A 15,556-nucleotide genomic window follows, 5' to 3' on the forward strand; every position below is an offset into this window, starting at 1 on the left:
TATCAGGATATACAAAAAATCGTATTCATCACAGCAGCTATATACATCATGTATAGGCAGAAAATCAATACTGAAAAACATCATATCATCACATCATCTATACATCTACGTATCAGCTGCAAATGCATCACATCATCTATATACAAAATGGAAACTACAAGATCAATGCTCATATTCATAAAATCATACACAAAATTGGAACTCACCAAACCAAATTGTCTTGCTCTTGTTCTTGTGCTTGGTGGTAGTAGAGGATCGACAAAGCAGGCTAGGGCGAGGCGGCCAGTTTGACGTGTTGTGACGGTGCTGCGCCTTGGATGACGAGGCAGGACGTAGAGGTAATTTACGTCGGTCGGGGGCTGGAAGCGCTGGCGACAACGAGGCAGTGAGCAGCTAGACGTGTTGGCGGCGGCGGCCAGTGATGGCAGATGGCCGAGGAGGCGAGTAGACAAGGAAACGAGACGAGGATGATATCAATCTACGTCCCTCTGAATATGGGAAGTGATCACGTACTCATTATTCACCTTAGCCTAAATCACGTTAATCACCCAAAGAAAGAAAGATATATGGGATTACTTCTATCATTCCATGTATGTAACGTGTGTCCGTGGTCTACTCATGTACGCATCTTTCTGAGGGGAAGCTAGTATCTACATAGACAGATTTTTTGTGAAGTTAGATTAGAAAGGTCCACTCAGCAGATTTTATGTGGGTATATGGGTACAAGGGTATGGGTTATGATATCACATACCCGTACCCATTCTACCCGGTGGGTTTAATATTTTCCTATTTATATACCCATGGATAATATTTTATCCCATACCTTAGGGTTTTTACCCGCCGGGTACGCGGGTAATGGGTACCCATTGCCATCCCTAATCAGGTGATCGATCTCTCCATTGTTTCATCTTTCGACGCCGCCGCACAACGCACGCATCAAGCTCCCTAACATCCGCCAGATCGCACAGGCAGCGCGGCTGCGCCGGCTCTTATTATCATTTATTTTCTAGATCAAACACCAGTTTTAAAAGTTAGCTAGTGCCAAAGCACGTATCCTGTTATTATTGGGCAGAAGCAAAGAAGCAACTAACGTGCGCTATGCACTAAACGATCTCAATGTCCTCAAATGTCGACAAGTGTAAGTGTGGACAGATGGGTCTGCCAAAGGCAGGCTGACGAGGCCTTGCATAAAAATACAAGTGCTGATAACTTAATTAAGCAACAGCGCTTCGTCGTTTATGCAAGATTGTTCCTTGATTAATTAACGCGTGAAAGCGCCACCCTGCGCTAAGCCCCAGCAGCTGCTTGTCCTTACTGGGGGCGGCTCCAGCCTGATTGAGATTTGGACGCGCAATTACTACTCGAGGGCCAAGGCGGCATCCAAGCATGAAAGCACAAGATCCGCTGGGAGAAACCACAGTGCTTTCCTGGTCTTCCCCCTTTCTGCTCACACATTTCCTTCCAGATCGAGCGCATCGACCATCGCAGAGAGAGGGGGAGAGGGAGAGAGACGCTCCGGTGCGCCGCCGCTGCGCCACCTCTGACGAGGACACCACCGCTGTGTTCTGCTCTACGGTGAAGCATAAGGTAGGCTTGGTCTACATCTTGCAATTTGGATTGGTAACTCAGTTCTAGAGGTCGTTGAATTTAAAGCTCCCCTCATGTTAATCTTTAATTTGGCAGCTCGGTTCTAGAGCTCGTTCAATGTTTCGCACAATTTGGATTACATTACAACTCCCCTTTTCCATCGATTTACAGGTTTCCAGCTGGTTGATCCAGAGCGCTCTCATGAATATTGTCACGGGTGCCATGGGCAGCATGCTCCCCAAGCTGGGACAGCTGCTCATGGATGAGTATAACCTGCACAAGCGCGTCAAGAAAGATGTCGAGTTCCTTAGGAAGGAACTTGAGAGCATGCACGCTGCCCTCATCAAAGTTGGCGAGGTGTCGCGGGACCTGCTCGACAGGCAAGTCAAGCTCTGGGCCGACGAGGTCAGAGAGCTCTCCTACAACTTGGAGGATGTCGTCGACAAGTTCCTTGTACACGTCGACATTGACAGCATTCAGCAGCCTCACGACAACTCCGGCAGATTCAAGGAGCTCAAGAACAAGATGATCGGCTTGTTCAAGAAAGGCAGGAATAACCATCGCATAGCTGACGCCATCAAGGAAATCAAGGAGCAACTCCAGGAGGTGTCTGCTAGGCGTGACAGGAACAAGGTAGTTGTTCCTAATCCTACGGAACCAATTATTATTGATCCTTGTCTTCGAGCTTTGTATGCAGAAGCGGCAGAGCTAGTTGGCATATATGGGAAGAGGGATCAGGAGCTCATGAGGTTGCTCTCCATGGAGGGAGATGATGCCTCTAACAAGAGACTGAAGAAGGTCTCCATTGTTGGATTTGGAGGGTTGGGCAAGACCACTCTTGCTAGAGCAGTATACGACAAGATTAAAGGTGATTTCCATTGTCGGGCATTTGTTCCGGTCGGTCAGAACCCTGACATGAAGAAGGTTTTAAGGGATATCCTCATTGATCTCGGCAACGCTCACTCAGATCTTGCGACGCTGGATGCCAATCAGCTTATTAAAAAGCTTCGTGAATTCCTAGAGAATAAAAGGCATGCAGAGTTGCAACAAAAAGATGTACTATTATGAGATGTTTGTTTCCTATGATAGTTGTACAAGTAATGTTGTAATAGAGTATACATATGTTGTACGTCACACGCGGAAGGGTTCAGAATAATTTTTTATTAAGGTCACCTTTACTGACATAAGCAGTTGACACTAAACTGTAAACCTTATAGGTGAAAATTTTCAGGCATGTATAAGTATATATATGTTTGATTCTTTCCTCCTTTATCAAAATAATTAGCATGTACTTCCTAAAGTATTGTACATTTGATTGATGACCAAACAAGATGGTGAATTGTCTCTTCATTATCACATTATATTTCCATGCATGTCTTTTTTCTGGAAACTTACTATAAACAAAATATAGAGAAAAGGATAATGCCACACAATTTGAGTCTCCAAGAGGTTCAATAGCTGCCATATATTGAATTGGTGGGCAATCTGTACCTGGGTCTTTTTGATATATCTACGTGACCATTTGAACTTCTGTAGTATGGTCACTGATCCAACAACTTGCTATTTGTGTTTTACTCCCTTGAATCTTAAAAACTTATTCATTTTGTTCATCATCTGATTGGAGGCTCATAATGCATGCTTCATGAGAATAAGATTATCCAGTTCGTGACGCATGCTTCTTACTAGTTTGTTTCTGAATATATGCCCTTAAAGATGTATAGTCCCACCCATATATTCATATGACCCTAAGCTTCATGATGTGTATATATGACCTTATGCTGACACTCTGAACTAATGTAGGTATCTTGTTATAATCGATGATATATGGGATGAAAAATTGTGGGAAGGCATCAACTTTGCTTTCTCTAGCAGGAATAATCTAGGCAGTCGGCTAATCACCACAACCCGCATTGTCAGTGTCTCTAATTCATGTTGCTCGTAGGACGATGATTCGGTTTATCAAATGGAACCACTTTCTGATGATGACTCCAGAAGTCTCTTCTACAAAAGAATATTTCCTGGCGAGAATGGATGTCCAAATGAATTTGAACAAGTGTCCAGAGATATTCTGAAGAAATGTGGTGGGGCACCACTAGCCATCATTACTATAGCTAGTGCTTTGGCTGGTGGCCAGAAGATGAAACCAAAATGTGAGTGGGATATTCTCCTTCAGTCCCTTGGCTCTGGACTAACAGAGGATAACAGTGTAGAGGAGATGTGGAGAATACTCTCTTTCAGCTATTTGTTCTAATCTACCTTCCCATCTGAAAACTTGTCTACTGTATCTATGTATATATCCAGAAGATAGCGAGATTCATAGAGATACACTGATATGGAAGTGGGTAGCCAAAGGATTTGTCCACCATGGAAATGAAGGGACTAGCCTGTTTTTGCTCGGATTAAATTACTTCAACCAGCTCATTAATAGAAGTATGATCCAGCCAATATATGATGTTTTAGGCCAGGTATATGCTTGCCGTGTACATGATATGGTTCTGGACCTTATCTGCAACTTGTCACGTGAAGCAAAGTTTGTTAATCTATTGGATGGCACTGGGAATAGCACGTCTTCACAAAGTAATGTTCGCCGTTTGTCCCTTCAGAATAAAAATGAAGATCATCAAGCCAAGCCTCTCACAAATATCATGAGTATGTCACGAGTGAGGTCAATTACTATCTTTCCACCTGCTGTTAGTATCATGCCCAGTCTGTCAATGTTTGAAGTTATGCGTGTACTTGATCTGTCAAACTGTAATCTTGAGGAAAGTAGCAGCCTACAGCATAACCTAAAGGGTGTTGGACACTTGATTCACCTAAGGTACCTTGGTCTGAAAAGTACTGGAATCAGTGAACTCCCTGCTGAGATAGGAAACCTACAGTTTTTGGAGGTGTTGGATCTTGAAGAAAATTATGGGCTGTATGGTGTTGAATTGCCGGCAACTGTCAGTAAGTTGAGAAGATTGATCTGCCTAAAGGTTGTTAGAGGTGTGGTGGTTCCAGCTGGTAAGTTGCAGAATCATACATCCATGGAAGTGTTGAGGTTGATCTTGATCTCTCTGAACATTATTGCACAAGAGCTTGGCAACCTGGCAATGTTGAGGGAGCTTCAGATTGTCTTCGAGGATGGTAGTTTGGATTTGTATGAAGGTTTCGTGAAGTCTCTGTGTAATCTACATCATATTGAAAGCCTACGTATTGAATGCAATTACAAAGAAACATCTTTCGAACTGATGACTCTCTTGGGAGAACGCTGGGTGCCTCCTGTACATCTCCGTGAATTTGTGTCGCACATGCCCAGCGAACTCTCTGCACTGCGAGGGTGGATAAAGAGAGACCCCTCGCATCTCTCAAGCCTCTCCAAGTTAATCCTCAGGTCAGTGAAGGAAGTGCAGCAGGAGGACATGGATATCATTGGGGGGTTGCCGTTCCTTCGCCGTCTCTGGATAAAGAGCACATACCAAACACAACGGCTGCTAGTCATCCGTGCAGATGGGTTCCGCTGTATGGTATGGTTTGAGTTGAATTGTGGATCAACAGCGCAGATAATTTTTGAATCAGGAGCTTTGCCGAGGGTGGAAACAATTGAGTTCAGCCTGGGCGTGCGGGTGGCGAAAGAGGATGGTAACTGTGGTTTCGACTTGGGCCTGCAGGGGAACCTGCTCTCCCTTCGGCGGCATGTCTGTGTTTTTATCTATTGTGGTGAAGCTAGGGTTGGGGAGGCCAAGCAAGCAGAGGCTGCGGTGAGGCACGCACTCGAAGCCCATCCCAATCATCCCCCGATTGAGATTTGTATGATCCCGTATATAGCAGAAGGTACTCACGCTGCACCTAACTTATTACTTGTACACGTATGAGTGTGTTTTCTCATGTCCGCCTGACCTTATTGTTTTCTGTGTGCATGGATTTGATCTCTATATCTCCCCAGATGCCCATGATGACAATTTGGTGTGTGCTAGTGATGAGGACAACTAATTTCTGATGCAGAGCGACTCACATTGCATCAGGTTCAGGTGTGCTCTCGATATGTATGTACGTATTTGCTTATCTTATCCCCCCCCCCCCCCCCCCTCCTCTTTTTCTTTTACTATCTCTAGAGTTCCGCTTGTTGTTCCATTCATCAACTATGCTTCACTGTGAGATCTGCTACTTCAGAAAATATTTACTAGTTCTACCTATATCTTTCGATTACATACAAATCAAACGGGTGCTTCCAAGTTCCAACTAATAAAGTACTTTTGAAAAGGGTTTTGGCAAACAAATCATTTATGCCAATAAGAATAGGAACGTAAATGTACCAGGCCAGGAGACAGTATGTATGCTGATACACCTAATTATCATTTTTTTTCCACCACCTTACTTTTTCCATCTCTAGAGCTCAGCCTATCGTTGCATTGATCACGCTTCACTAGTGGCTATGGAAATTAGAAACAGGTAGTGAAGGTGTTCTACAAAAGTTTCTTAGACATAAGTATCTGAGAGAAGTGCACCTGCTCAGTCTCATTTTTGACATGGGCTGATGAAAGAACTAGATTTTTCAGAAGATTTATGGATAGAGGATGCTGTTATAGGTGACAAGCTAGTACTCCATGTTATACGATTTATCTTTGTGTGAGCATATCTCTGTAGCTAGAGTGCTAGGCACTAATGCCACTACACTAAAATTTACAAGGAATATATATGCTGATACTGCTGGGCTGTGGCATCAATTATTTGCTGATTGTGAAAGTTTTTGTGTGAGAAATAAGTAAGATTCATAGTACATGGATTTTAGAGACGAACGGGGTATTTTCTGTGCATTCTATGTATATAGCTTTGAAAGCTCAGCAGATGAAATGACCTTGTAGAAAATTTTGGTATGTAAAAGTTCTACTGAAGATCAAAGTATTTCTGCGCTTAACATTCAGAAATAGTATCTTAAGTTCTTAACCAGAGATAATCTGAATCATCTATAGTGGTAGTTTGGTACAGGAAAATTGACCATCTTTTTTTTGCAGTAGAGAAGAGTAAGGGGATCATATGTTGTTTACGTGTTTCATTGCTCGTTATATTTGGAACACTGCATGGTGTGCTTTTTGTTTTCATACAGTTTTGTTAGCATGGAGGGACACTTGTGATCGGGTGATGAGTTTCATGGGTAAAGATAAGAATCTGGTTTCTACTGGGGTAGCAGCAGTTATTTGGTCTATTTGGGAAAGAAACAAAGGAATGATGCATGCTTCAGAAGTATTTTCCCCATGGATCCCAGCGGTTTAGTTGGTAAAGTTTCATATTCGATGTTTAAATGATCTAGCTGAGAAGAAAGTGTTACTATGATTAACATTTGGAAATACTAGTATCTTAAGCAGAGGCAATCTGAATCTTATAGGTAGTGTGGTACAGAGAAATTGTCTTTCTTGCTGTAGAAAAGAGTCGGTGCACAATATCTTCTTTTAATTGTCCGGTTGCTCGTTATAGTATTTGGAATAATGTGGAGTGTGCTTTTTGTCTTGGTGCAGTTCCTGTTAGTATGGAGGTTATTTGTTTCTTGAATGATGAATTTCTCGCAGTGTATCGACAGTTATTTGTTTGTTTTTTCAAAAGTGAGAAATGATTTCTTGCTTCAGAAATATTTTCCCTATGAATCCCAGCTCTGTAGTTAGTAAAGTTGCATACTGGATGCTTGGTCTAGCTAGCAGAGAATCGACTTTGCCTTCAGAAAAAAACAAAACAGAGAATTGACTTGTGCAATCTGCAGGGTAGCAGTAGCAGGGACGCGCGCAGGTTACTGCTGGTGCCATTGGAGAGATGTTCCGCAAACGTCGGCTGGGTGCCAATTTATGCAAAGAATTGAAGATTGAAAAGTTCCAAGCTACGCTGGAAGTTAATTGTGTGATGAGCATCTTTTAAACGACAGCCGCTTGCAGTAACAGACTAAGTAAAGGTGTTGGAGTGAGTTGATCTTACAAGGATAGCTAGCTTTGTTTTGGCTGAGAGCCATCGTTGTTGCTTTGTTTTGCATGCTGGTGTTCTACTTATTTATTTATTTTGTTGAACCGGACAAACCTGACGTTGTATTATCATATTTGTAAAGACTGAAATTTGGCGCTCACCTGAACTCCTTAATTCAAAAATAACCGCATTTTTTTGGGTGGTGGTTTGTCGTTGTTTAGGTGCTGTTTCAGACAGTAATGGTTTCGGACTCGTGGAACTTTTGGCGTCTTGTGTGAGACTGAGCTTTGTATGGCCTTGTTAGGATAGTTTGGTTTCCCGGATGGTGAGTGTGTCAATTGCACACACTCGCAGTGGCCTTGTTAGCATTATGGAAGTAATGTAAAGGAGATTAGCTTGATTCAAAAAATAGTAATCTATTTACTAGTTCTGCCAACGTGTTTCCATTACATACAAATGAAAAGGTTGCTTCCAGCTAACAAGTACAGTATACTTTTGGAAAAGGCCATTGCAAAACCAAATGAAGCCTAAATTCTACAAAATATTTGTATTACATACAAATGAAAAAAAAAGGTGTATTCAGGAAATGCAATAACACCATGCTCCCAGACAAGGTTGCTTTGAAAAAAAAATGTTTACGCTGATTAGTATCAATGAGTTCTTTTGTTGCTTTGTCCTAAATCAAACTTTAATAGTATGTGTTAATATTTACAACGTCAAGTATATTTAGTGTGTAATGTATTTGTAATAAATCTTGTGAAAGTAATATGATGTTGTAAATGTTGATGCATTCCTTTTTGTATAGGCTTGAGAATGGTCTTCTTCACCTCCATGATGGGCATCCCGACCAGCTCCGGCCATGACGACTTCTTGCCCCCGGCAACGTCGATGTCCGAGGAGCTCATCACCGTCGCACTGGTGACTGGTCTATTTTTGACGATCTTAGAGCATCTCCAACGGCCGCGCCAAAAGACGTGCGCGCGGTAAAATGCCCATTTAGCGCGTGCAGCAAGTTTGCGCGCGCTTCAGCGACGGCGGGAAACAACCGCGCGCGCTAAACATTTGCGCGCGCGGGGGGGGGGGGGGGGGGAGAAAGCTGGCGGTCGCGCGGTAGATTTGGCGGGCCGCTTCGCGCGCCTATAAAATGCGGCGCTCGCCACGCGCTCCACCACACTACCACGCGCCCATTTCCCCGCCTCCTCGCCGCATGCACCGCTTTCTCGCCGCTTCAGCGCGCCGCCACTGCCGCCGTGCCGCCGGGATCATCTGGCTACCGCGGCGTCTGCCTACGCCCCTCCGGCGCCTACTACGCCGAGATCCGGCCTGGCGACGTCCGCCTCAGCCTCGGCACGTTCGAGACCGCGCACGAGGCCTCCCGCGCGTACGACACGGCGGCGTGGCGCCTAGGGAGGCCTCGCGTGCAGTTAAACTACCACGACGTCTACACACGCGAGAAGGCGCAGCGCGTCGCCCCTCCGCCTCGTCTGATTACAGACCAGGACCATGAGGACCATCGTCGGCGACAGCGCCGCCTCCTCATCACCGAGCGAGCCATGACGGCATGGCGCCGGCGCAACCCAGAGGACGTCGCCGCCGAGAACGCCTTCTGGGCAGAGAGGACGACAAGCCGCCGCGCGGAGCGTGCCGACAGGCGTCGGCGCAAGGCACTGGCCATATCGCAGTGCGATATCGTCGAGGCAGGCGGGACGTCGATCTTCTCCCCCGATGATGACCATTGGGATGACATGTGGCTCGATACCTCGGACAACACCACCGAGGATGATGATGATGATGATGAGGACGACTGGGAGTAGGTTCTAGTTGCCCCACACCGTAGTTTTTTATCTAGTTGCACCGTGGTTCTTTATCTATCTATGCTATGAACTATGTAAAATACCTTTGTATCGTTTTTTACTACGTTGTGAATTATGTATCTTTTTTTATCTATGAACAAAATATGTATGCACCGAAAAAATGTTTGTGCGAGAGCGCACGCTGCATTTTAGCGCGTCTGCTGGAGCTACGCGCGCGCTGTGCAATTTAGCGCGGCTGCTGGAGCCTGCGCTGCGCTCCGCGCCAAACCTGACGATGGGCGCGCCACAAACCTGGTAAGTAACCGACTAACCTATTAGAAGATTTATGCCCTCATTGCAACGCATCGGCAATTATCTAGTGTGACAATAAAAAAAGAATATAAAGTCGTGAAAACCTAGTAAGAAGTACCACAAACAAGGGAGAGGAGAATATAATTTAAGGAAAAACTACTAGTTGGCACTTTGTACACTATAAAATTATCCATTTAGTTGCACCTAAAGTAGATAGTCTTGTACAATCTAGAACATTCGTCAAGGTATATCCTAGATCCATACACGATTTTTTATCAGTTTCCAGATATTGATAATGGTAATATATTAATATCGAAATGATACCCGGTACATTCGTCATGTGAACGACACATATAAAGAGTTAGTCAAGACATCAAGGATGCATATGCGATAGAAACCCAAAAAATGTAACATGAGGAAAAAGACTTTAAAACGATAATATTGGATATGAAAAAAAATATGTATCTAATAATCATTGGCATGTTCTATCTTTTGTATCAAAATGATTTATCAATAAGAAAACTAATTTAACCATAAAATAATTTATGACTAAATAAAGAAGTTTAATATAAAATAAATATGTCACCATGAGACGAGTATCACCATGATAAACTAGAATAAAATGAATAAAAAAGGGAAAAATAATGCTTGACAGAATTTCAGGGAAAAAGATTTGTGAAAATACTCCGAGTACGGCGACTGAAGGCAGTGCGTCCCAGTTCCAGTCGGCGGGGAGGGCACTCTCCTCGCCCTGGTCGGCGAGGGCGGTGCATGCCCGCTGCAGCTTGTCGACCAGGGATACGAGGCACTTCATGTGTTGCGGCACAAGTCCTGGCCGGATTCGGTCGTCGTGGGGAGGAGGCACGGGATCTGGCTGGATGGCGTCATCGTCAGCGGGACGGACATAGTCGTCGGCGCAGGATCTGGCCTGATGAGGTCGTTGTCGTCGTGGGGAGGGACTGGCATGGTCGCCGGTCGGCGAGATCAGGGGAGAGACACGGGGGATGAGGGAGGCGGATGTGGATATGAGAAGGTTAGGGCTAGGGCTAGTTTGTGCGTCGGTCTGTCTCCAGACTATTGGGCCGAGGTTGTGCGTACGCCACCATCGGGCCTGACACAGCAAGGGGCCGGCCCATCGAGGCATGAAACGACACGGCCCATGAAGGAGGCCATTTTGGAATGTCGGCTCGTTCAGCCCGTTTTGGACTTTTAAAATAAAAAATTCAGGAAAATGCCAAAAATATAAAAATTCAAGAAATAGAGGTCAAGTGTCATGTGCGGTAAATAGTGAGCTTTAGTAGGGCACGTACAACGTTGGGCGTTTAACCAGGCGGTAGGGTAATATTCTCAGCCATTAGCCTTTCGAGGCCCCGGGAACCACAAGACAGCACATCGCTACAGTCAGCGCTAATAGGCCATGGAGCGTAATATTGGAAATTGTATTTGTTATCTTTGCGATTAATAAATTATTGTCCACCTCCCTTTTGTTTTTCTTTGTGTATTATGATACACTGGCACCCCACATTATCTTTTTCTTGGCGCATGAGAGAAATCAAACTGCTTTTCCTCCCTTCTCACGGAGTGCAATTTAGAATTTTTCTCTTGTCAAACAAGAAGTAAAATTGTTGTGTCCCACTTGTCCGCCTTTCAAACAAATGGGGAACGTCGGGCAACAAATGGGTCTTGGGGGTTGATTTGGTGAATGCCCTAAGCTCGTGGGGACAACATTGCGCTTTACACGTGTCCATGATTAAAATAGCTTATTATGTTGGGGCTGTGTTTCTTGAACAGATTTATCAGAAATTTAAATTTATCAATGCAAGTTTTGGATATGATCTCAAAATGCTTATTCCATTGGCAAAAAGCATGACCCTCTTAATATTTTTTTCATTCACATGCTCATGTGCAAATTTGAATCACACTAGACTGTTGATGTGCAAATTAGAATCACAAGGGTATGGACAGTTCATCGCCACAATTTTAGCTCAGTTAATTTCTTCGAGCCTACCATCCTACTCTGCCCTATAATTACCACTGTGCAAAACCAAACATATTTAATTCATAAATAATTTTAAAAATTGTTGAACATTGTATCTGACATGGATAGCCTACACATACTATTACCATTTGAGCTACATCCAAATCTATTTGCATGGTTTTAAAATCAAGCAAAAAAAAGTAAGTTGTTGCCATAAGAATTAATCAAACTTGATGATAAAACTAGCATTACAGCACACCAGTGTTCTTCAGATCCTACAAATCTGAGCTACGCTTGGCAGTAAATACCAAACACCAAGAATCTGGGTGAAAGAAAAACTTGCAGGAACATAAACTACTCATGCATTTCATCATCCTCGATTAGATTACAGACGGACACACTCCATTAATACACGAAACTGTTCAACAGTTCAGCAAAGCTGATACTAATAACTTCAGCTTAAACTGCGGAAAAGAGTTTTATCTTACAACAACAGCAAGCCATCATCATGGTTTGTTTGCTTCTATCGACACGAGACACACAACAGGATAACTAAAAAAGTAGTCGCAGCGGCTCTCAACTCGGACATTTTTACGACAGCTAACAGCTTTCTCACTCTCTTCTCTTCTCTAGTGCTAAATTTGTACAGTGATCAGAGTAACATGTTCAAACATACTCCACCCTCTTCCTCCTCTTTACAGCTTAGTCTCTCAGATTAGTCTTTGCCTCCTCACCTACAGAATGTACACTCTCTCCAGTGCAACCAAGATTTGTATCTTATTCATGCCGGTACCATTACTAGTCGATCTTATAGGGTTTTCAGTTGTTGGGGGGAACACGCGAGCGCAAACCTAGCCACTGTTAGCTGTACAACTGCATAGTTCCACCCTTCAGGCGGCGGTGCATGCTGGTTGAAGCCCCTGGCGCTTCTCTGCATCAACAAGAGCAAGACAGACATATGATTAGCATATGTAAGATCTTCATGCTGAATCTGTACATATTTATGACAAAACATACCTCCAGCAGCAACTAGCTTCTCTACACGCGCGACTATGTGCTTCCCATAGGTGTACTTCTTCAGTGTATTCAGGTGAGCTTTGATCCTTGTAAGGATCATCTCTCTCTGCTGGTCATCACAAGTCTCCAACACCTTCTGCACCACATAGTTTGCAAACTGATCTTTCATCATCACCTGCAAGGACATATGCATGTAGATCAGCAAGGTTAACAAATATCTGGCATGTAGATTCTCTTGGGAGCTTGGTAAAAAATGTTGAAAGAACACAGACCTCAAGAGGTTCACTTTTAGTAGTAGACTCGAGCATTTCACCAATCAAGATCTGCTGCTCTATAGGGTTACCAAAAGCTAAGCACTTCTCAATGACATTTGAAGCAAACTTTTGCTGGCTCATTTGCACAATCTGCCCAATTAACTTGTCAATGATAGCAGTTCTCTCATGTGGCTTGCGATGTTCCAGAACATGCTGTAAAAGTTCAGCAAGCATTGTCAAAAACAAAGTATTGTGAAAATGAGAACAAAAGGTTAAAAATCTCATAACTGATAGTGCAAAATCCACATCTCAGCATTCATCAATCAACAACAAACAGTAAGAAGTCAACAAAAGATCCAAATCCACGTGTTTACCAATAAACAGTAAGCATTAAGTAAGCAGAAAGATCGGTGCAGCAGCCTACAGATGCTACTGCCCAAACCAAAACAGAAGGCAGTCTAGTGCAGTTCGGCTTTTTATCCAGGTTTTTTCGCTTTTGGGTGAAAAAAATTATTTTTGCTTGAAAAACGCGTTTTTTTTTTTGCTTTTACAAGATGCACGACCATGTCTCTTGGAAACTGCTTTCGCGAGAGGCACGGTTTTACTTTCGCGAGAGGTGAAAAAGGAAAAAAATCGTTTTTTTTCTTCCACGAGAGGCACGGTTTTGCTTCGCGAGAGGCAAGGCCGTGCCTCTCGAAAGGAAAAAAATGCGTATTTTTTTTCATTCGGCGAGAGGCACAACCATGCCTCTCAGAAAAGGAAAAATAAACGTGTTTTCTTTTTATTTCCTTGGACGAGAGGCACGGTTTTGCTTTGGCTTGAGACAACGCCATGCCTCTTGGAAAGAAAAAAAATGTGTTTTCTTTTTTTCCTTCCGTGAGAGGCATGGTTTTGCTTTCACGAGAGGCACAGCCGTGACTCTTTCGGAAAGAAAAAAAAATGCTTCCGGTTTGGTTTTTTCGTCCGTTTTTATTTGGTGAAAAAAAAAGTCAAAAACTATCAATATGGGACCTAGTTTTGAAGATCTCGACGCGAGAAATTCAACGGTGAAAACGTTTCAAGATTTGGACGCATGGTTTAAGAGATAAAACGTTTTGAACAAACGGATCTACGAAAAAACAGAAAACTCCTGGGTTGTGACAAGTGGCAGACGTACAATGCGCCGCATGTCGCAACCTAAGAGATAAGAATGATCTTTAAAAGGAGTACTCTTCAATTAGTAATTTCGCGAATTGCGCCTGACATGAACTGGGCCTCGGGCCAAATATGAAAGAACCGGTATTGGGCCATCGAAGGGTGGGGGCGTGGGCCAACAGTTTAAGGGGGTGTTTAAAAAACAGCTCGAGGGGAGTGAATTAGCAGTCGTTGTACGGCTCCCTAAAAAAATGCAATCATTGTATGATTTGCCTAAAAAGAAAAAAAAACAATCATTGCGTGACGATCATTTGCAGCTCGAGGGTAGCAGCACAACCCCTCAGAACAAAGCCGTGTTGGTTGGGTTGGTCACAATCACCACAATATCTAAGCTCTTTCGAAATTAAGCGTTGTGAGCGCTTCGGGGCTGGGATGGTCAAAGCGACCACGTCTCTTTTTTTTTAGAAAAATCACCTTGATTTTCTTAGAAAAATCATGGTATTTCATTAGATAAGTAGGTATTGTTTTTTCTTGAACACACTACAGTTAAACTCACTCACATACACGAGCATACACTCATCCCTATAAATGTATGCACGCACATCATATCCCAGTGAGTACCTCTGAGAGACTGAGCCGGCACATCATCTTGAAATTGACAAAGTCTTCAGAAACACCTGCCGGCACATCATCTTGAGATTGACAAAGTCTCCACAAACACCTTCATAGTTGATGAAAACATCTCCTCCCACTGAACGCACATTGCCGAAAGGTCTAGAATAAATCCAGGAAAATGTGAGCACCAATGTCAAGTATGGGACTTCAACTCTGGTGGCAGGGGATACCAATGTCCTCCTAACCATCCAAAATTAGGTATTGTTTACTATTTGAGTCAACCATCCAACTACGTGTGTCAAGCACTTGATGTGTTACGTGTCACTTACTCCCTGAAAACCACGAAATTTATTTTAGATCAGAGGGACTACTTTTTTGCGAGAGAAAAAAAGGGTTACATGTCGCTCATGTATATCTGGTACGAGGAAAATTAATGATGCGGCCAACTATATCCACGCTTATAAAAGTGATGTACCATCGTATAGCGGCACGGTCACCGCCAGCTTGGCCCATAACGGCCTCCTCTGTGTCATGTGTCTGCATGGGTGCTATCAGTCCACCACCACGCCGCATGCCCCGCTAGTCTCTCCATATTTCTCCCCTTCTCTCATGGTGGTACACCCGATCCATCACCGCCTCCTCCGCACGACACAGTTGCACAAGCATCTGACCCATCACCTACTCCTCCGCATCATATGGTTGCACGGGCGCCGCCAGTCCATCACCACCTCCTCCGCACCACACGGTTGCACGGGCGTCCGTCCCACACCGCCTCCTCCGCACCACAAGGCTGCACGGGCTTTGCCTGTCCACCACCACACCACACACCACGCCCATCACTCCATCTTTGTCCCTTTCTTTTGTGCGATTAACATCCAACGACGACAACGCTCAGGGCATAGAGACAACTATAGTCTTCGGAACTTGGTCACCTTCAT

The 15,556-nt window shown here is 43.9% G+C and overlaps 1 protein-coding gene and 1 pseudogene across 1 annotated transcript in view; one reads left to right on the plus strand and one right to left on the minus strand.

The window, feature by feature from the left end:
- The first annotated feature begins 1,361 nt into the window (after window positions 1-1,361).
- On the plus strand, window positions 1,362-5,559 carry LOC123104050 (disease resistance protein RGA5-like; annotated as a pseudogene).
- A 6,404-nt stretch (window positions 5,560-11,963) lies between these two features.
- The window catches only part of LOC123104094 (pumilio homolog 2), a 70,140-nt gene continuing 66,547 nt past the window's right edge, over window positions 11,964-15,556 (minus strand). Inside the window, exons 6-8 of the mRNA XM_044525825.1 lie at window positions 12,888-13,082; window positions 12,616-12,790; window positions 11,964-12,529 (exon numbers count right to left, since the gene is read on the minus strand). Of these exons, the coding sequence (XP_044381760.1) occupies window positions 12,489-12,529; window positions 12,616-12,790; window positions 12,888-13,082 (411 nt within the window). The 3' untranslated portion in view covers window positions 11,964-12,488. The remainder of the gene's footprint in view (window positions 12,530-12,615; window positions 12,791-12,887; window positions 13,083-15,556) is intronic.

The sequence above is a fragment of the Triticum aestivum genome, chromosome 1B (assembly GCF_018294505.1).
Source record: "Triticum aestivum cultivar Chinese Spring chromosome 1B, IWGSC CS RefSeq v2.1, whole genome shotgun sequence".
Taxonomy (NCBI): Eukaryota; Viridiplantae; Streptophyta; class Magnoliopsida; order Poales; family Poaceae; genus Triticum; species Triticum aestivum.